Source organism: Nycticebus coucang, chromosome 16, assembly GCF_027406575.1.
Source record: "Nycticebus coucang isolate mNycCou1 chromosome 16, mNycCou1.pri, whole genome shotgun sequence".
Lineage (NCBI taxonomy): Eukaryota > Metazoa > Chordata > Mammalia > Primates > Lorisidae > Nycticebus > Nycticebus coucang.
The window spans coordinates 15,784,702-15,808,022 of record NC_069795.1 but is presented as its reverse complement, the minus strand read 5'-3'; the positions used below and the strand labels follow the sequence as shown (position 1 = coordinate 15,808,022).

The 23,321-nt window shown below is 38.0% G+C and overlaps 1 protein-coding gene across 3 annotated transcripts in view; it reads right to left on the bottom strand.

The window, feature by feature from the left end:
* GRIK1 (glutamate ionotropic receptor kainate type subunit 1) overlaps nt 1-23,321 on the bottom strand; it is a 398,514-nt gene that overhangs the window by 19,561 nt on the left and 355,632 nt on the right. For all 3 annotated transcript variants that reach the window (XM_053565651.1, XM_053565649.1, XM_053565650.1), the window contains exons 12-14: nt 21,011-21,129; nt 16,481-16,698; nt 4,444-4,669 (exon numbers count right to left, since the gene is read on the bottom strand). In XM_053565651.1, the coding sequence (XP_053421626.1) occupies nt 4,444-4,669; nt 16,481-16,698; nt 21,011-21,129 (563 nt within the window). The remainder of the gene's footprint in view (nt 1-4,443; nt 4,670-16,480; nt 16,699-21,010; nt 21,130-23,321) is intronic.

Below are 23,321 nucleotides of genomic sequence, written 5' to 3'. Positions count from 1 at the left end.
GCTGTTAATCCATACTGACTAATGCACCTAGTAAAATGAACATAAGAATAAATTTTGAATCATTCAAAGGTCTACAAAGTTCAGTTAGGTTTGGAAGATTTTCAAGAACTTTATTGATATTATTTATACTCTATTTTTTATTAATGCTATTGAACTTCTAATTATGTAAGGGTTTGAGAGTGCCAGTTTCTATTTGTAGGCATAGCTTCTCCCTACTGGATTCCTGTTAATCAATGCAAAGGAAGAGATAAAGTAAGATTCTTTTATGCAATTTCTCCTGGCATGGTAAGAATTTTTGTTAGCATTTCTTCCACTAGGTAGGAAAGTAGTACACTCTGGCTCTCTCTATTTGCAAATTTTAAAGTGTTCCTTGGTGGGAGCAAATTGATAAATGAAGCATCCTAAAATCAGAATAAATAGTAGAAATGACATAGTTCCGTCCATTTGTTTTAGAATCGAAAAATGTAGGGCTAGAAATTATGAGTGACGCTAATAGTTCCTGACGGAGTCAAGAATCAAACTCAATTCTCCTTGCTTCTTAGTCCTCACTGCTATTTTCATGAACATAATCCCACACCACCTCTCCCACCCCCACATAAGCCTTTTGTCCTATGGCATAGTTTAAGTTAGAAAAACAAAGATTCACATTTCTCATTTGTTTTTGTCTTAAACTTCCTAAAATAGTCGTTGGCACTTAAAATCAAATTTAAAATAGAAGCAAAATGCTTTGGAGGGAGATCATGGCTTGTCAATTAAGAGTATGGATTTTTGGTGTGAAAAAACGGGTCTTGAAAACCAAATGAAAAGATATTGGTTGTTTGCTGAAACACCCTCCTCTGACTAATGGCTGGCGTCAAAATTAGCATGATTAATACACCCCTAGCAGGTGAGCAATTAGGTAAACCAGGAGTCCTTTGTTTTAGCTTACATGCAAGTGCTTTGAAGAGGGTAAGAATGATTCTCATGCTAGTGGGGGCAGTCCTCATGATAGCAGTATACACAGTGGGCACTCAGTAGATGCTGACTGATGCTTTCCTTCTGCCCTCAGGCTGCACAATACCTAAAACATGTCAGACAGATGGGAATCTGCTCTCTGTTTAGTCTTTAAGAAAGGTAATTTCCAACCTCCCAGACACCTATTTAAATCTTAACTGCTCTCATTCTCTTGGAGTTTTATTTGAAATCCCTCAGGTGATACATTTCCAGAACTTCTGTCCTGAGTGTCTCTAAGAAGCAATGTCTTTATTTTTGTGTTTAGACTGATTCAACTTTGCCAATCTTTGACTGTGGAACAGAGTCTGGGGCCATAAGGGTGTCAGTCAGGGCAAGACTGTAAGCGTGCACAGTATTGGAAATATCTGGATGGATTTTAGCTTCGACTTTTGTTGTCGTTTTTTAAGTGGACAGAATAACATCAGAAGTGATTTATCATGCCACTTGAAAAAAGTGTACATGTATACCCACTGATCTTCCTAAATAGCAACTGATCTTTCTTAAAAAGTCAATTCATCATCGAGGAAACATCTCGCAAATTTTTCCAACAGCTGTATTCTCAATGGATGTATTCTCTCTGAGGTCTGCCATCTGTTTCAATTACTCTTTCATTGTTTTTGGACGGATGACATGTTTATAACTACCATGAAAAATTCCTGGAGTCTATTTCTTTTCAACTAAGAAGTGGGGAGAAGGCTCTTCAACTTTGGAACTTGGTGAGGTTGGCACCAAAGAGAAGGAACATGTATGTTCAGATCTCTCTACATCTTCCATCAGATGCAGTGATCCTCGTCCCCGGTCGGCTTCCTTCCCACAAAGCAGGCAAAGTGCTGTGCTCATGTAGGAGAGCTGCAGAAAGGAGCCCATTGTCCCGTCCTGCCCCTCAACCCTATGTTACTCACCATACTAACAGAAATTTTAGCTTTTGAGTTATATTCTATTGGCCATGAGGAATGTTCTCAGGAAAAGTGATACACGTTGTTAATTTCCATCATTATTAACAGACGGGAACTTTGATGGTGAAAAAGTATATTGAAATGTAATGGGGATCAGGTTATGGGTGGAACTTGGAATAATAAAAGGGACCATTTTTTGACTTTGTTATTCAGTCCAGAGACAGTTCTATTAAGAATCTCTGGTTGCAGACTATATTACAATCAATCTTAGGGTCTTAATTCCACAAAAATTTAGGCACCTACGTCTGGAGCTCTTGTCTGAATTATAGCCCATTTGACTAAAATTGGCAGTCATGAGATACACAAGATCTGTCAAGATCTGTCTAACGTCCTCCACTTCTGTTATCCAAAATGAGGTGGCCAAATGTGGTTAGGGAGATGGGAAATTGTTTTTGAAATCAAAAAAGGGGCATAAGTTCCTTTCAGTTAGTGCTTAACAATTCCACTGGACCCCTTAGAATATGTTGAGTGAATTATAGCAGAGTTTACCCCTGGGGGGAAAATATGCACTTCACTAGTAATATTTCCTTTCTTCCTTCCTTCCTGCCTTCCCTCCCCCCTCTCCCTCTCTCTCTTTCTTTCTTTCCTTGTTTTCAAAACAGAGTTTCACTCTATTGCCCTGCGTAGATTACCCCAATGTCAGAGCTCACAGCAACCTCAAACTCTTGGGCTCAAGCAGTCCTCTTATCTCAGCCTCCTGAGTAGCTGGGACTACAGGCATGCACCACTACGCTCAGAGAATTTTTCTATTTTTGGTAGAGACAGGGTCTCACTCTTGCTCAGACTGGTCTGGAACTCCTGAGCTCAAGCAACCTATCCACCTTGGCCTCTCACAATGCTAGGATTATGGATGTGAGCCACTGTGCCCAGACACAACATTGGTTTTTCCATCAGGAAAAGTTACCGGAAATAAAGGAGCAAAAGGTAGTTATAGATCCACTAGCCCACTCATTCCATAGTTTTATTTAGAAAATGCACAGGAGAATAATAATAATAAAGTTAATTTCTTTTTAGTGCATATTTCTAACACCATGTAGATGACAGGAAGTCAGATTGACTGTGTGTTCATGGTAAATGTTGAAGATAATAGATCTTTGAAAAATTAAATTATATTAATCAAAGTTGAATACAGGATATACAGTCTATTTTTCTTAATGACTTTGTTTCCAAATAAAAGCATCAGGATAGTCCATCTAAAATTTGTAATTTTTTTCTTGAAAAAATAGAATATCAGAAAATCTTGTGCTCAACTTCCCACGTGTATACAACCAGCTGTCCTAAAAATCAGCTGCCTCTTTTAGATAAGTCATATCACCTCCAGTTGCCACCACTCCCTACTGCTGCTGGAGCAGATGCACTTTAATCACTTATGACGTCTGCTTTACCTCTGTAAGCATTTCATGTTATGATTCCTGCCTAACATTGGCCATCATTTAAAAAACAAAAAATAACAATACAAAATAGCAAATCCTGTCTATCTGACCCTTAATCATCTGGCTTGACTGTAACTATTATTGTGGACTAGCCCAATTGCCTGGCTGTTCCCTTTCCTTCGGAATGGTTACCAACAAGTTACCAACAACTCATAGGAAAAGAGCAGGTGCCACAATCCTATATAGCACCATTTTCTATGGAGAGCAAACAGTAGAGAGGGAATTTTCTATAGCAAAGAACTCACTCACTGACCTCTGTATATAGAATATTGTATTGGTTGTTTATTACAGACATGCAAGAAGACATTGTCGTAGGGTCTGTATACCGACGAGGCAAGGATATGGCCAGGAGAACAGTGGTACAGAGCTAAGAGATACTGGAGGTTCTTAGATAGTTACTGTTGGTTGAATCTAACATACTTCTTAAGCAAATTATATGTATTATATAATCTTCCTTTTTCTTTTGACTGATACAGTGTTGCTTTTTATCTGATATAGAACACTAGTCCTTTAACTTTTGCCATTTATATTCAAAGTCAATTTCCTTCTATTATAACATAATTCAGATCAGAAAAAAATACATAAGCATGTATAGATAGTGAAGAATTAATGTAAAAAAGATTAATTAGAAAGATATTGTCTTGGTGGGATTACACTAGCGGTGAATCTTACAAGGGTTTATGTGAAACTTGGTAAACGGTCTGTGAAACTAGTGAATGATGCCCCATGATTGTATCAATGTACACAGCTATGATTTAATAAAAAAAAAAAAAAAAAGAAAGATATTGTCTTTAAGATATTTCTTTGGGGTAAAATTTTTAAAATCTTTAAAATTCATACAACTTGAAATAAATGCTGTTTAAAAGTGTTTTAAGTTAAATACCAGGAAACCCTCAATGCATACTATGCCTCTGATCTGTATGAACATTTGTCTTATTTATTTGTTCACTAAAGGCATTGTGGGCTACTGAGAGCTGGGAATAGAGAACTCTGAATCTATTCCCTTCCATACTTGTAACTGACACTCTGTCTCCGTCTTGGCTAATGTGTGTTCCTCTTACCAATTGGCGTTCCCACTCCATAGCCTTTGGAGTCGATGAGGCCCCCGATCTGAGTGAGGTTGCAGTTTCTCTGCGTCACATATTCAATGCTAGTGGACTCCATCAGCAGGGCGTAGTCGGTGGTGAGCACTCGCTGAATGCCCTCATCACTGTTTTTAACCAGTGCCGTCTGCTGCCTGCTGCTCATAAAAGCCCACATCTTCTCATAGGTGGATATCTTTGATTTCTGCAGGGAAAGAAAGCACAGCCACCAGCAGAAGAGTGCTGAAAAAAATATGGCCTAAAGCTATTCTAAATCCCAGTGCATCAAATAATACGGGGAGATTTTTCTCTGCAGGTAAGGAACTGAGGTGGATGATCCCAGGGCTTCAGTCTGATAGTTGAGAAGGGCTCGATTCACTACAGGAAAACATTTGGAGTTACTGAGCTAGCTATCGCAGAAAAGAGAACTTGACTGATTGATTCAGATTAGCTCAATCTTTTCACTACTTTCAGTGAGGGAAGAAAGAACATTGGTATCAATCATCGCCCTTGCCTAATGAACTGCGGCCACTTAAGAATAAGCTGTCGTGGCCCACTGGGCCGGCAAGTGACCAGCTCACTCAGGGCTCTCCTCATTCACTCTGTTTCCTTCCACCCACTCAGCTTCAACATTGTTTTACTGTTTGCAGGTCTGTAATTTCCAATACCCCATCTAGCATTTCTTTACTGGGAAAAGACTTGGGATAAATCAATGTCTTTCTCTGCTTTATTTGTAAAAGAATTGCCATTTACTCTTTTCTAAAACACCTAGAATGTAAATTATCTTTTCAAATTAAAATTCATATCAGAAAACTCTTCAAACCATATTCATATTTTTATGTATACAATTTTAACTGCAGTCATATTAAATAATGGCAGTGAGAACTGTGTATCCCATTTGGACGTGTTCTGTAAGTTAGTCTTTTCTCATGTTCTCAGCTTTTTGCTAGGTTAAATAATAAGCTATACACATGTTATATACTACAAGCATCTGTAATACCTCTATGCACCTATGAATACATATACTATGTCATTATCTTGCTGTCATTGTTAAAGTACACTGTGTCAGTTTTCATATTGCTTAGATATGAATTTCACATTCTCTTGAATAGTGATCCACAATCAATGTGCATTTCAATTGGTCGTTTCCATATAGTTCCTATTTTTTTCTGAATTTGTTTTCATTCGCATTGATACTCCTCTCCATTTGTTTCAATGATGAAAAACATCATGAAAATTACTGATATTTTTAAACTAACTCCAATTCTCCAATTCTGATGCATGTACACTGTGTTCGCACACATTAGATAGACTCCTTGGCAGGCACAAGATGTATCATCTTGTGAGCGCAGAGACGCTTAAAACATGATTTTAGGCCATAAGCAAGAAATAGAATACCTGTGAGTGAACTGTATCGTGGTTATTTATGCTCAAGTGTTCCTGGGAGGTCACTCCATTCCCAACTCTGTTTGAAACCGGGGTTATTACTGTGGGGTTTATGGTTTAGGGAGGACAGATGGTTTTAGGCATTTGAAAAGCCCCCGAGAAAGGTCTTGTGAGCCAAATAACAATTCAATAAACGGTACCTTATAGATATTGGTATTTTATGGGACCCATTCTGTCATGAGCTCCGCCAAATGGAGCTCATGTCTCCATGACAAAGGTATGGTTTGGGAGTCAGGATTAGTGCCTCATCTGCTGCGTGATTTCAGTCTTGCTTAGCCTGATAATGCTAAACTTACAATAAAGGGCTACTCATATAAGTACAGGAAGGTCAGTCTATCTTCAGCAGTAAATACACTGGTGAGAAAATTATTCCTCCATCAGGAAACTGCCTTAAGGGAAAATAATTTTCTTTGAAGTATAAAATTTTAAAGTTATCTGAGGCTTTAAAGATCAACTCATTCAAACTTCTGCTTTCATGGAGGAAAAACTTCTAGTCCAGAAGTTTTGGTGACTTTAAAAATCATGAAGCAAATTAATATCACAGCTAATCCTGGACCCCAAAACCCCCAAATATATAGTTCAATGCTCTTTCCACTCTCCTATCCTGATTTGTGGGAGGTGGATGTCTATATTGATAAAACTCCTTTGACAATGGTTTTAAGCTTATTTGATCTACAATGTTAAAATACAGCTTATGTTCACGGACTCATCTTATCCCTTGAGGCAGTTCACTGGTTAGTCTCATGTTAATACAGAACAGGAATGAGCCTCCATATGAAAACAGTTATGAACCATTTTTTCCACCATATTTAAATTTTACTAAAATGAATGTAAATAGAAGAGTGAATTTGTGGTTTATGGAAGAAGTTAAGCACAAAACGGAGGAAATGGCTACTTCATCCTTGGTAAATGGACAAAGTATGGAGAATTCTTTAAGGGATCTAGGGAACTGAAGGACATAGAGGGGGATAGAAAGATTCTCCCCTAATCCTACACAGCTGTTATGGACACAGGTGTGGTTCTCAAATTATCTGAAATTTATCAAATGTTGAGTCTGTGGCAGACCCAGCCATGGCCCTAATATGCATGACAAGGATACAGGTCCTACCACACGTGGCTCCAAATGTGAGTCCTCAACAGTGCTCTACACTGAAGGAAAAGAGAGATGGAGAGCTCAGTGCTATCACAACATTCAACAGCTGCAACATTTCTGAACTTCTACTCTCAGTTTTTTTCCTCACGACTGGGTAACAAAAAATTTCCAGAGAGGAATACTGCTTTAGGCAGCACAGGGGGATCATGCATTTAAATCCAACAATATCCATGTCTTCGGTCTTGGAGTCAAAGGGTGTCCTAGCCCTGACCTCCCCAAGGAACTACAAGGTAAATCTAGTTGGCACAGACAAGTTTAGAACAGGGAGGGTGGAACCTTCTCTCTGTAAGAAAACTGTTACTTGGTAGGGGACTTGGTCAAGTTGAAGATGTAGAAACCATTATAAATTCTTTTGACCCCTTGCTATTCATGTTCCAGCTAAAAATGGTAAATATAATGGGGGAAAGAAGAGTGCCCCTTTGCTTTCATTTTAAGTTCTCATTCATCATTTTGAAAGTTTGTTATAATGGGGCTTCACTGTATCCCACCTTTAGAGTTATAGTTCTACATGAGATGCCAGGGAGCTTAGAGTTCACAGGAAGACCCGAAATGTGCTAAGGAATAACTTTTTTAATAGTTAGAGATATCAGTAGGCAACTCAAGCATCTTAGGATATAGTGAGTTTTCCATTACTGAACACATATAAAGACAACTTCATGCTTAGAAGAATTTCACTTAAGGATCCTTCAATCCTCAAGTTTTACTCTCTAGAGCAGCCTCTTCATAGTACTTATACGCTGGTTCTGAGGTCAGAGACAGCAAGTGACACACAGAAGGTCTCATTTGTTTAATAAAAGAACCAGTAAAGAATCGGGGTGTCTTTCCTCCTGGCTTCATAGTTCCATCCGAAGTCAGGCCGCGTTCTATAATGTTTATTGCTTGTTAGATCAAAAAGAATCGTTCGGGGAGTAGTTACATTGCATGTATTCTTTTTCAGCAGAATTTTCCACTTTTATGATACAAATTTTAATAATTCTTGAAGACAGGATTATACTTCATGGGAAATTACCATAAATATTAAAAGACCAGGCAGGCTGGGTGAATGACAGCCTGAGTGTTTTTGCCTTTCTAGATGATGTAAAGTCTCAGCTAGCCCGCAAAATCACTGTAAGTAATATATATTTTAAAACAGAAATAGCAATTGCTTCTCATTTCACTGGCTGTGTCAAAAGTTAATTACAATATTTGGAATGTCTCTGAGCTTTTTAGCAAAAGTTGCTAAAAACGAAAAAGCCTCATTTATGAAATCTAAAAATTTTATTTAATTGTTTTTAAATTTGGAAAGCCATCCAATTGAGATAAATTTATTTTGTGTATTTCAAACTGTTTATGTGTCTGTCCTGATGCTGGTGAAGCATGATTGGCAAAGAATAAGCATTTCTTGTCTGAAATCTGTTACAGAGAATATCAATATTAGACGACTACCATTTCTTTCTTTCTCTTTTTCCCCTCCAATAAAGCGTGCAGATTAAACACTCACTGGGAAATAGTTTACAGTGTGTCTATCAGAAGTTAAAAACTACTATTAAAAGTAGTAATGCCAATCAGCATGTCCATTGTTTACAGTGTTTACAAGCACTCTTTTAAGCACTTTGTATCCATTAATTCATTTATCCTTCACAGTAATGGTGTTAGGGAGGTACCACTATTATTCTCATTTGCAGATGAGGAACTAGAACACTGAATGAAGAAATGTTGAAACCAGGATTTGGCCCCAGGGGTCTGGGGTTTGTGTTCTTAACGAAAGAAGAATTAACCATTTTGTTTTAAATAGAGCATCAAATTCTTGGCTTTACTCATGTTTCAATAGAAATACGCATTTTCTGGGCGGTGCCTGTGGCTCAGTCGGTAAGGCGCCGGCCCCATATACCGAGGGTGGCGTGTTCAAACCCAGCCCCGGCCAAAATGCAACCAAAAAATAGCCGGGCGTTGTGGCGGGCGCCTGTAGTCCCAGCTACTCGGGAGGCTAAGGCAAGAGAATCGCTTAAGCCCTGGAGTTGGAGGTTGCTGTGAGCTGTGTGAGGCCACAGCACTCTACAGAGGGCCATAAGGTGAGACTCTGTCTCTGCAAAAAAAAAAAAAAAAAAAAAAAAGAAATACACATTTTCTAAAGAAATTGTTGAAGTAAGTGGCTGTGACATCTTTCTCTATGATAGGCAGAGCTGATGCAGTGCACCACGTAATGCACACCAACTATTTGTGTGGCTTTTATCAGCTTACATGTGTTTAGCCAAAAATTTGGACCACATTTTGGAAAGCTCACATATGCAGCCTGAAAAAAATGTGGATATTGTTCATAATTTTTTCTTTCTTTTAAAGGTATTTTGCCTGCTATGTAGTTTCACTGTCTGTAGTTTAAGGCTTTCTGCAACAGGATATATAATATGTGCAAATTCTGAGGGTAATGTGGTCTTCAGACTAATGGAAACTTTATTTTATAGAAACATCTCTCTCATGTTTCATCTTTATGGAGATTATTTATCACCTTATGGTTTTTCAACAAAATCATAAGGCTTCTATATAGGATATATAATACTATTATTCAGTAGAATCAATAACCCCACACAATTATGCTTCAGACTAGTATAACTGAAGATTTTATTTGAGTTTACGGATGTTTATGTTTACATCTATTTGTGACTCCACATAAATTAGATACACATTGAGAATAAATTATTGATATTTTATCTTTGTTATCTCATTAAATATGATCCTATAAGTATAAGTATATGTATAATCAGAAGATAAAATATTAAAACAATTATTATTATTTTTTTTTTTTAAAGACAGAGTCTCACTTTGTTGCCCTTGGTAGAGTGCTGTGGCATCACAGCTCACAGCAACCTCCAGCTCTTGGGCTTAGGCAATTCTTTTGCCTCAGACTCCCTAAAATAATTACATTTTAAAATCTCTAATTTACTTTTGCTTTATTTAAATCCTGATCTAAGAAAAACCTTCCAAATCAGAAGACATAGAAATCATCTATGTAAAACTTCATGTGTGTGAAACAGACACATCAGAGGTGACTAGCTGCTTTAAAACAATCTTTTCTTCTAACACATCATAGATTATTTTATTAATACATTCTCCTGGTACTTTAAAAACATGATTTAATTTTCAAAGTCACTTTGAAGAAAGACTTTCAGAGGAAAGTATTGACAGAGTAGTTAGAAGCTTCTGTCTTTAAAACGAGTGCAACATGGATATTATAGTCAATTACGCTTTCATCTTGAATTAATAGAAAGTTATCACACTCAACAATTCTTGAAGGTATTAAAAATTCATGGATTCCCTTTAGAAAATTCTCTCAGTGGGATTTAAACATCTTTTCTCGAATATTTTTCCTGTTTTTCTCCTATATGGAGTTAAAGACCGTATTAGGCAGTATATTTTTTGTCCATTATAGGCAATATATCAGACTTTGAAAAGGGTTAACTTAAATTGATCTCAAGGATTTCTTCCCAAACAAACACATTTACAACCTACCGAGATCTAACATTTCTGACACTGATGATAAAATTAGCTATGTATTTTCAAACACAAGTTAGTAACTCTTGCGTGACGAGTGCCTTTCTCTGCAGAGAACTTTAAGAAATGTCTTCCCTCTTGTGCTTCCTGCAGTGGTTATTTCTGTCTGAAATCTGTCTCCCCACAATGGCCTACTACTTCAGTTGCACTGGTGCAGTGCTCAGTAACTTCCTTAAAACGTCTTTTGGTTTGATGACAGCACCTAACCACTCCTGGAAGAAGCTTATAAAGGTCAAGAGAGTCCCTTATTCCCACAACAGGTCCAAAGTACCTAGACCATGAAAGCCAGAATGACAAGTCTGGTATGATGTTTTAAAACCTATTTTATCTGAGGCATTTTACACTGAATCACCATCTAATCTGTGTAATTCTCTGGCTTGAGTCTGGGAGGATGGTGATTTATTACAAGGCAAGTATCTATTGAGAAGTTATTTCTTATGTGAGTATTTCATAGCTAATTTGGCTTACGAGGAATTCTTTCCATGCCACCACTCCCTATCTGCACAGCGCCTGATGCCTGACCACATGGTGCATTGTATTGAGCAGATATGCAGGCATCTTGTCTCCCTATTGCTATTCAGATTGTCAAGCCCTGTGCATAATTTTATACCTCGTCCCTTCATATCTCTTAAAGGTGCCAACCTCAGTGTTGGCCATAGAGGGATACTGGAAAAAATATAAATTAAGCTGAATTAAACTAAACTGCCTTTCTCTATTCCTTGGTCTGTTGCCTCCCTACCATTTTGGAAGTGGATCTTCTGCAAATGCAGTATCTGTGCTCGGGAAGGGCTCTCAAGGCCTAGAGTCTCTGTCTGGGTAGGCCTTCAGAAGTATTTGAGATCTTAGACACTGATTCTTCCTCTGGACTTTTTTGTTCTTTAGCAGAAGGTATACATTGCAGAGATTACCGACAGCAAGGAAGCTGAACAAAGACAAAACAGAAGTATTTTTAAATCTAAAAGGATTGAATAAAACAGGACTCATAGCTAGAGGTAAGGGTTAGGTGATAGTGGTGATGATGTTGCCAGAGATAGTTATAATAATATCTAACTTCTTATTACTTATGATTTGCCAAATAGTAATGTAAGCTTAGAACCTCAATTAAGTCATTACATCCTTACAGTAATCTTACGAGTTAGGTATTTTCCTCAATTTAGAGACTGGAAAATCAAGTTACAGAGAGTTTAAGTAACTTGCCAAGGTCTTCACAGCTAATGAACAGTAGAGTCAGGACTTCAACCCAGGGTTGAACCCTGACCTGCAGGAGCCATCTGAAGCACTTCACTGTAGGTTTTACTTTGTATCCTAGCATTTGATGCTGGTCGTATCCCCTGGGAGGTTTGCCTGGTCTACAAAATCTCTGAACCATGGGCTAAAACCTCTGTCCTCCTGGATGGTGGTTCCCAAGGGGCATTGGAAACCTCAAATGGTTCTTAGATCTTTTATGACAATCTGTTCTTCATCTAGACATAACTTGCTACCCTGTCCTTGTGAGATCAAAGTTTGGACTATTCCTTTATTCCACAAGGTAATTAATAAAATTACAGCAAGGAGAAAGAAGAAAGCTTTTCTATATTTTCAAATTTCCCTTAGAGACAGAGAAAACCAGCATCTTAGTACCCCATTTCTGAAAGGAAAAGTTGTAATTGGATACCACTGTTCTCAGGTTTCTTGAGTATAAAACAGAGAAATCCATCATGTAGTCCCTGGGGAAGCTGTACATGAGTTGTATGTGCAGAGCTTGGCTATGAACTGATTGATTTTGTTTGTCACTCCTAAAGTGCTAGTGATGGGCCCAGGGAGCTAGGAGGGCAGGGAAAACCTTTACTGTTCAGACTTCCAAAACAATCGAAAGGACTAAGCAAAATTCACCAGCAGAAAACAGAGAAACCCAGTACAGTTAAGATTTTACCAAGTAAAAATAAAAGGAATTTTGTTGAAAAAATTCTGTTAAATATAGAGTCTATTGAAGTTCTGAATTATTAATATGCTGACTTATAAACATAGGCCATTAATTAATTAGAGACTGATTCCCTGTCTCTTTTCTAAAGAATTTCCTAAAATATCTCCAATAGTACCTGGAAAGTGGATAAAAAGTTCTGCTTCCCTTTAACCTTGTTCAGCTAATTGGCCTTGCAGCGACTAACACCATTTCACCAATAGGCTGTTCTGTTTCCCATAGTGTTTAAGAGTGTAAGACCCACAGTGCTAATGACCTTGTAAAGAATGCAACATTTAATAAACATCATTAGCTGAGTGACCTTGGCCACAAAATTAGAGTTGTTTTTTTTTTTCTTTATTGACAAGGCCAGCTAGGATCTCTGGTCTATCTGAAGCTTCATGAAAGTGTGTGTGATTGTATTTATGATTAATCATGTTCTATTGTGTAAATGTACTCAGTCCTCAATGGCCATCGTTGTTTCAGGGATAAATGGCTCAATGAGGGAAAACTGTTACAGCCTCCCCCGTCTCAGACATACATTAACCTAACATTTGTTTTAACCTAACATTTGCTTTAAAAAAATCTCCATTTATTCCTTTAGCCTAACCCAAATTTACATTGGTGGATTACAGAATATCTGGGGTATCTTAAAAGAACTAAATTTTGAGGTTTTGTTATGTTGAGAATTGAATAACCTAAATCTTGAATCTAAGGTGTTAGGCTGACTGCAAGAACAGCAAAGGCTAGGAGTAGAAGTCAATGGATTTTGACTGTAATTTTAGCGAACAGCTTCTGGCTACATTTTTCAAGGAGAAATTTCACTAAGAACATGGGCTTGTGGCCCAGAGACAAAATGTGAGAGATTGGTGTATTTTGTTGATCACAGATTTTGGTAATGTCTATAAGCCCTTTCCTCTTTGCCACGGGCTGTTCTTTGTCTGTAAAATGGTCAACTTGGTTGAAAGTAAAAAGATGGGATTCTACCCTCTGAGTACTGCCAGAGTATGGATATTGTTTTTCTAGGAAGAAAAACACTTTAATTTACACAGTGAGTGAGGAAAAAACATTTCTTATTATTAACACGTGTAGACCTTTCTTTGTGACTGAGTGGACGTCAGATCACCAGAACCTAACACAGGGCGGGGCCCACCTGAGCCAACAACTGATCAGAATGTGCTGGGTTAGATTTTTAGGCAAATACAGCTTTCCTTATTTATTCAACAGCCTGAGAGGTTATTGTCTTTAATTAAGAGAAAAAGGGAGGGAACCTTAGTGGCACAGCAAAGGTGAAATATTAATGTGAAGTCAGGTCAGGACCGAGTCCTTGTGACTGTGACTGCTGTCACTCAGCGACTCCGGGTGAAACTACCCTGAGAGCTAAAAGGCTGAAAATGCCTTTTTCCCTTGTGGAATAATCCAGCTTAAGAACCCTGAGTGTGCATCTCTCTGAAGCTTTCTGACAGCTTGCCTCCCTTGAGGGGGAAGTCAAAATCGGATTTAGTCCTTGTTCTCTTTTTGCAAATAAATTCCATCTTGATAAATAGCACTGCCAGACCACAAGCTAACATGTAGCATGAGGAACTTGGCAGCAGAGTCTCTTCCTGTGTGGGTCTCTGTGTATCCGCTCACCTCTCTCTCCCTCCCTCCTTCACTGTCCTTTCCTCTCCCATAGAATTGTTTCTCTCAGGTAGAAGTCTTTGTTCATCCATTGAAAACGTTGTTTCTGAGTGTCCACAATGTGCCATGCACTGTGTTAGGTTCTGGTGATGTGATGGCAAATGAAACAAAACAGACCAAGGCTCTATCTTCAAGGAGTTCACTTTCTAGAACTCTCTGGAGTTGGACTGAACCCTGGCTCTTCTATTGATAGTGTCGTAACTTTGGGACAGGTTACTTAACCTCTCTGTTCCTCATTTTCCTCATCAGTGGGGGTAATATTGGTACTTATGTCAACTTAATCCTTTCTGAGGGTGAAATGAAGTAACGTGTGTTGAGTGTTTAGAAACAGAATGTGTGGCTGGGGTCAGTGCACCGCTCATGCTGCTGTTTTCATTGACGTTGTTGGTACTGTCATTGCGTTCTTCCTTTCTGAGGTGCTTTTTGCCTCATCATCTGGTGACCTGACAGAAGAGTTTCCTTCATCCTCTGATTTTCAGGACCAGAGAGCAAGCAAGAACTCCCTAAAAAAATGCCTGGGGAATAATGATTGTGAGAGCAGCCCATCCCTGTCTGGGAATGAGCATCCCGGCATGTCTTCACGCAATCACACCAGGGTTCTGCTGGGAACGAGAGTGAGAGAGTATTCTGTGTACGTAAAGAAGTGTCTGAGCAAAAGAAACCCCTCGAAACCCCCAAAACATCAAAATGGATTTAAGACATACTTTTAAAATACAGGCTGAACATCCCTAATCTGAAGATCTCAAATCTGCGATAAACAATTTAATGCAAATGTCCTTATAATAAAAGGGTTTTATTTTCTTCTGAGTAAATGCCTAGTAATGGTATTGCAGGATCAAATGGGAAGTATAATTTGAGTTCTTTGAGGAGTCTCCATACTTTCTTCCAGAAAGGTTGTATTAGTTTGCAGTCCCACCAGCAGTGTAAAAGTGTTCCCTTCTCTCCACATCCGCAGCTTTGAGACTTTGTGATGTGGGCTGTTCTCACTGAGGTTAGGTGATATCTCAGGGCAGTTTTGATTTGCACTTCTCTGATGAATAGGGACGATGAGCATGTTTTCAAATGTTTGTTATTCATTTGTCTGTCTTCTTTAGAGAAGGTTCTACGCATGTCTCTTGCCCAGTAATAAATGGGATTATTGAGGGAAGTTTTTGTTGATTAATTTGAGTTCCAATAGATCCTAGTTATTAAGTTTTTGTCTGATTCATAATATGCAAATATCTTTTCTCAGTCTAAAGGTTGTCTGTTTACTTTGGTTGTTGTTTCCTTAGCTTTTCAGTTTAATTAAGTCCTATTTGTTTATTTTTGTTGTTGTTGCAATTGCCATGGCAGTCTTCTCCATAAAAATCTTTCCTCAGGCTGATATCTTCAAGTGTTTTCCCCACACTTTCTTAAAAGATTTTTCTTCTTTCACATCCTAGATTTAAATCTTTTATCCATCCTGAATAAATTTTTGTTAACTGGTGAAAAGTGCGGGTCCAGTTTCAGTCTTTCACAGTTCTCTGAGCACCATTTATTGGATAGGGATTCTTTCCCCTGGTGTATGTTCTTGTTTGGTTTATCAAAGAGCAGGTGGCTAGAAGAGGTTTCATCTCATGGTTTTCTATTTGGTTTCAAATATCGATGTCTCTATCTTTGTGCCAATACCATGCTGTTTTGCATGGTATTACTAGACTGTCTATTGCAGCTCAATTTACAATCACCAAAATGTGGAAAGAGCTTAAATGCCCACCAGCCCAGGAATGGAGTACAAGTTGTAGTATACATATACCATGGAATACCATTCAGCCACTAAAAATGATGGAGACGTTATATATTTTGTATTAACCTGGATGGAGGTGGAACACATTCTTCTTAGTAAAACATCACAAGAATGCAGAAGCAAGAATCCAATGTACTCAATTCTAATATGAAGGCAGTAGATGATTTAATACAAGGGGTGGGGTAGGGGAATGAGGGATTAGGGTGAGAGGAGGAAGAATGGGGAGGGGTTATGGTATATGACACACCTCTAATTACAACAAGAGGGACTTTACCTAACAACTATAATCAGTGTAACCTAATTCTTTGTACCCTCAATGAATCCCAAACAATAAAAATAAAAATAAAAAAAGAAATTGCTTTAAGCTGACTCTAGAGGGCCCAAGGATTCCTTATAATCAGATTATGTCTTTATAAGTTTCATATTATTTAACAATTTTTCCATCTTTTTTTGGGGGGGATAGACTTAGTATAAAATAACTGCTGGGTACACTTTATCAGGCTCTTACCTTGAAGAAGGTCATCGTTGATCCATCTCTGACTGCCCCATATTCTATCTTGGTTTGCTTTGCCAGATCATCTGCTGAATCTATGGGGGATTCCATTCTCTCTACTGTCAAGAAGGCAGCGAGATTGGCAGTGTAGGATGAAATGATGATTAGGGTGAAAAACCACCATATCCCTCCAACTATTCTGGTCGATAGAGCTTTGGGCATCAGCTCTGATCCTGTGATGGCATCATCAGAGTAAGGATGTTAAACAGAGTCCAAAGGAAAGGGGAGACTTATGGTTAAATACTATTGCAGAAAGATAAGAGCACCAAGGACTTACTATCTTGCATGTAGATAAAATAAATGCATTTTCTGGAAAACGGAGAAAAACCTAAATGATCCCTTTTTCAAATAATTGATGACTACTACTTCTTAAAATGTAAACTATCAATAACTTATAGTATTAAAATGGTTTTAACATTGAACTAGTCTGTGTCTAAATTTTAATATTTTTAATTGCTTAGAATGGAAAAGTCAATTCTGAGACTTATAGTTCTTTATTACCGTTAGCTGTGTAAATGCATCTGGTAGTAGGAAATACACGTGCTAGGTCTTTACATAACTGTGAAAAGGTCTTAAATGCTAACTTATTTCTATTTAATGTTAAAGAATGTGAAAAACTGGCTCAACGCCTGTAGCACAGTGATTACGGCACCAGCCACATACCCGAGGGTGGCGGGTTCAAACCCGACCCAGGCCAGCTGAACAACAATGACAACTGTAACAAAAAATAGTCAGGCATTGTGTCAGGCGCCTGTAGTCCCAGCTACTTGGGAGGCTGAGGCAAGAGAATCACTTAAGCCCAAGAGTTTGAGGTTGCTGTGAGAGGTGATGCCACGGTGACACAGTGAGACTCTGTCTCAAAAAAGAGAATGTGGAAAACTTCAGAAGATAAACATATCATGCCATTTATCACATGTACTTTAATAAAACTTTGGAATTTTACAAATAAAATGAAGTAAGATACAGCCATCTTTGACAATTGATGAATCACTTTTTGTTTTGTTACCTTTACAATCTCAATTATTTTTTTGAATGCAGATTTTTATTTGTCTAAAAGAATACGTTCCCTGAAAAGCATAATTTTTTTCATAAATAAAACACTTTCTTAAGTTTACTTTAAAGACGGCTGTTGCTTAGGTGGGAAGAGGACCTTCTGAGTAAGAATACATTTTAGATGTCACTCAGATGGTTCATAATCATTTCTTAAAAATAACACAGAGGCATTTGATGTCTTTACCAAGAAATTCTCTCTCTCTAAAAGAAAGGGCTCATGAGCTAAGTTTACTTACACAAAAGGCAAACATCTTGAAATGTAATATCTCAATTTTGGTCAAAATGAGCTGTAGGCGTCTATAAATTCAGTAGCAGAATTAGAAGGGATGGGAAGTACAATTAGAGTTCACTACAGTTGTATGGATTCATGAATGGATTTTGGCTAGTCCATGTGCCTGAAATTCACCATTGGTTCTGCACTCAGCATTTCCTCCATGACCCTGAATGCCATTTATTTCATAAAATAGCCATGGGAACCTGAAGATTATATAAACAGTTATAAAGTGGAAGGAAAACATCCCAAATTTGAAATCCCAAAGAGTACAGAGCAGAAAATCTAATATCTGGTCTACAGGATCCATTTTCTATACCAATAAGGTGTTTCAAAGTTTTATAGCTAATAATGGCTTAAAATGGAAAGGAAAACTGAAGTTCACCAATCTACCAATAAACAGGTTTATGCTCAGGTTTTATCTATTAACAGATGCACACATTGTCATGAAATCAAAGCCAGCTCAAGGCTAGTGATAAGCAGATCAAGGTTAGCAGAGTTTCTGGACTTGGAATTAACAGCTACATTCTCCTAATGCCATTAGAGATCTTTGGGCTTTATTCTTTTTTAATGAGGTAAATGGTTTGAGTGCTGTTTGTATTTTCTTCTGTTGTTTGTTTGAATTTGAGTGTGTAATATTATACAGATTTATAATAGTTTCCATTAAATTGCCTCCAAGGATTTAGTGGAATAGTTGTTGCTGTTGTTTTAATACTGTGGTTTAATGGGATTTAAATGCCTTTGGGTGTGTGTTTAATGCCCAAGGTTGTTTCATAGTTTCGTACTTAATTGATCTAGCAGCCTCATGGCAATGTGATATTATTTTAGCTCCTTGGTTGGTTATGGTTAAAATGCCATTTATTTTGTAAAATAGCCATGGGGAATAAATAACACAGTTAAGAGATATATTTTTCTTAGCTGATAGGTACAGAATTTCTGCCATAAATTTATTCTTATGTTATTTGGTTGCAGTTATACAAAGATAAGGTTTTAGCTTATTTATACATTTATGTAATTATGTATTATATGACTGTAAAAGTGGACAGGCAGATGAATAACCAACTGTTGAAACATAAAAATATAAATTTCCATCTCTCATACTTTAAAGTACATGTTTATATTTTTGGAGGATGTCACCTTGGAAATTTAATAAAAATATTAATAGAAACCTACTGAGATTACATTTTAAACTCTTGGTAGCTGGTATTAATTAGATTTCTCAATCTTTCTTAATGTTTTCAATTTCCACATAATTTTGTGAACTTCATGACTCTCAGTGTTAACTGTTATACTTGTAAATGGCTTCTCTCAAGTAAAGATAATTTGTGTAAATTCAGCACCCTAAAGGATGAAGTTATGCAAGCAATAAATGTAGAGCAAACACCATTAGAAAATACTCAGGATGAGACAGTCCTTGCTGAAGTCTCTTTAGTGCCTTTTATGGCAGACATGACAGCCAATCCTGATCCAGACTTTGCTCACGCTCTGCAGAAAAGAGAAAGTCTGAGCATCACATTAGAGAAAAAGTTCAATAAAATGGTTTCCAATTGAGTACAGTGACAAGGTTCCACTACCAAGAAAGAGCGCAGAGAGGATCGCATGTTGGAGGCCACATGCTAAGGACAGATGCACTAACAGTCACAAGCACCACAAGTTTGTACATGGAAACATCTGTTGTCCCTGACAAATATTTGTACACTTCTTGAAAGACAAGCAGAGTCTGGTTGGGGCTGACTGTCATGTACCCAAGGTAGTGGTAACTAACAGACACTGCATCCCACAGTTTGCTGTGGATGATGGTAAACTCCAAACAGGTAGAAGATGAAAGAGAAGTTCTGGGGACAGGTGTATTCCCATGACAGAAGCGGTTGGGTCATGTCTCTTCCAAACCTGTTCCAGGCCATGGAAAGTAAATATATATTTTTCTAGTCTAAAGACTGGAGACAGTAAGATGTAAGGAGGGGTGTCTCCTTCACTCTTAAAGTAATTTTTCTCAAGATAAATATTCTAAAAATTAAATGCATTGGTTAAGGAGTAGATGGCTTCTAATGGAATTTCTTGCAGGATTTATGGCTGTGTGCTATACTTTATGCAAGTGATTTCTTGTGAATCAATTGACGTCTATACCTGTGTAACCACAGAAACTGGGCTTAATTGTGTAACAGATGATTTGCCACTTTCTTCAACTATTTGGCATTTCCATACTACAGACTCTCTCTAATTTGAAGACCCACAATATAAACATTTCAGGTAGTGTGATAACTGCTCCCTAATGAGAAACCGTAGGGTTCAGCCCCAGATAGCAAACACATTTAATGTGTATCCCAGTTGAATTTTCTTTTGCCAATTTATTTTGCAGCTGATAGTCAAATGAGCAGATATCCCCAACACAACAGCATGTGTGACTTATGATTTTTTTGAATTCATGCATTTCATCTTAGAAGCTTTTCTATTCCATATGGCTGGAGTCAAAGCAGAAGAAAATGCACAAGAGAGATGGATTTTTGCCAAAAGTTAAAACAATTTCTTCCCCCAACCAAACCAAAATTCCCCAAGTCATAGAAGATGTATAAAATAGATTACATTTCTACAGTTGAATTTTATTTTCCCAACCCCTACAGTTTATTGTTGCTATGGTTACCTATGGAGGGAGAGTATAAAATAGTTCTGGGAAGCTGAGGTGAATCTCAATAGGGTTTGTCAGAGTGGGAATTAGGCGGAAGTTCTACTGTCAATGGTTGGAGGAATTTAAGTTATTTTAATCTTCAAAGGATTTAAATGTCACTCCTTTCAAACCTCTGAAGAGTTATGGCCAAAAAGGAGAACAATGACTTCTCCATCTATACAAGTTAATAAACAATTTCTAAGATACTGTATCCTTTGCTACCCACAGGAAAATTTGTACTCACTACTTGATAAAAGTGTTTTAGATATGTAGCAAGGGAGTTCCATTCAGTTCATTTTTCTTTTCTTTCTTTCTTTTTTTTTTTTGCTTTTTCTTTGTCTTCATAACTGGCGAGAATGTCAGTTGCTTTTTTTTTTTTTTTAATTCCTGAGATGTTATTTGAGCCTACTTTCTAATTTCATGGTGGAGTTTACCAGCATAAAAGCCTGTCAGCAGACTGTGGGATGCGTGTGACAAAGATGGGCAACCGGTATACCTTGCTGCATGAGAGCTCCAACTCCAAACCAGAAACTGTTTAGTAAAGTAAAATTGTTTTCCACCACATCTGAGTCGGGGTTGCACGGATGGGGGTTATACCACTCATAGGGTGTAAACCTGCGGTAGTTAACAGAAACAGTCTGTAAATGTCAGGGAAACACATGAGGCGGGACAAAACGTGCTCAGCAGTGCAGAGACTTCAACAGTGAATGCTGAATGCTTCAGACCAAAGAGGAAAAGCCATATTCACACACTTACAGCTGTGGCGGGCCGAGTGCAAAGAGCCTTGAGCTGTTAGTATTTACCAGAATTCTTATTTCTAGGCAAAGCCATTGGTGAGCTGGAACGGTTCTCCTCAGATCTATGTCTATAGAATTCTTCTGAGTTTCCAGTTTTCATTTTACTGAACAACTAGATGAACTGCAAAGAAAGGTTTACTCGTCCCAAGCATTTACCCCACCAAGTAGCAATGAGAGCGACAGACACACACTTTGCTGCATAGGAGCTACAAAGTCGATGTTGCTGGGTCCTGTGGGAGACCCAGGAAGAGGGCGGCTTGCCTCTAAGGGGTTTCTATGAGCCGGTGCTGAGCAGGAGTCCAAGTGGTCCAGTAAGTTCACCATGCATCCAAGGGGCTGGTGTAAGGCTAAAACGATTAGGGAACAAAAACAAGAACTGGATTTGGGATGTGTTGGATACGTTTAGGATAATGCACGGGAAAATATTCTATTTCTTAAATGAAGAAAAGAAATTGAGTTTGGAAGTCTCACTGCCCAGGCTTAGTGGCCTAGTAGGATTAACTCCTCACCTTGTCATTTCCTCTTGATTTGTTTTTAACATAATTGTTTTCAGAACTATGGTCTGTGGTAACTTAATCACCAGTAGTGCTTAGGTAAGAAAAATGTTCTTCTCTACGGCATTACCCCATAGCTCTACCTGCAAGGTGGTGAGCCATAGGCAGTAAAATTTTCTAGAAAAGTAACTGTAGTCTTGAAGTCGACCTTGAACATGTTGCTCAATCTCTCTGGTCTCCATGTCCTTATTTGTAAAGAGAAGGGAATCCAGGTATCAATGACAATTTGCAGAAAATGAATTCTGTGGAACTGAACACACTTTTGTTTTTTTCTCTACTTTCTAAGCATCTCTCTGCCCTGTGTAGCCCAGAGGACAGCCCTGCTCTGTGGTCACTGGGGCGGCTGTCTTGCCAAGTGGTACTATTTTTTTTTCCAAAGAGATCTGGAAATGATTTAAATTGCAGTAATTCTTAGCACTGGAAGCTTCGCCATTTGCCATTGGGTCCTTTTAATGCAGGTGAGAGTATTAGAGTAATGTTAAAACACCGTAAAGCCAGTGAGAACATATGGAGCACTTGCCAGCCATAAGGTTTCAGCAGTAAACAATAGCAGGCTGCTGATACTACAGGGAGAGATGGGCTTACGGTGAATACGTTACCAGCAGTGGAGGGCAGAGCATACTATGAATCATGCAGAAGGAACTGGGCAGACAGTTCCTCTGTATGCAAAACTATTCTCTAACTCCCTGCACACTTTCTAGAAAGTGTACAGCATCTCCTGAGTGAGTCTTAGAGGAACCAGGCTAACAGCCTGGTAGGTTACCCCACCATAATGGTATCCAATTCATTACTGTGGCTTCTTCCGTCTGCAGGGAGTACTGTGCAGGGTCCTACTGAGCTTATGAATGTAGCTTTAATTGACAATGCCACACCAATACATTTTAATTAGTGTTTGAACAATATAATTAAGTTTTGAATTTATGCACTATTATAACTGTAGTAGTTTGCTGAGCTGAAGGAATGAATGCCAATATTAATGAACCTACTAATTGAAACAGTATGCAGAGTAAAGATGCTGTTCATTAAACAGTATCATTGTCACTTGTACAATAATTTAAAAATATTAATTGCAATAAATTAGGAGGTTTATGCATTGAAGAGAAGTTTTTTTTTTCTTTTTTCAAGTAGACCATAAAACCTGGCAAACACCAGCCCCCGGATATGCTGATATTTCTCCCTCAGATATGCTCTGATCAATGAGCTTGCCTCTTCCCTCTTTGGAAGACTGCTTTAAACGTGGTCTTGTTTCCATATTTCATACTTTGCACTTGTAAGTCAACAATTAATCTAATTTTTTTATGGCCAAAAGCTGTGTAAACAGCAATGTGATTCTGCTTGCTCTGCAGAGATATTTTTAGGTTCTTTCTCTTCTGGGATCTGAGTGACTTGGGGAATGGGAGGACTGATGAATATTAAACGATAACATGACACTATTCTGTAAGACACTGGCTTCTTA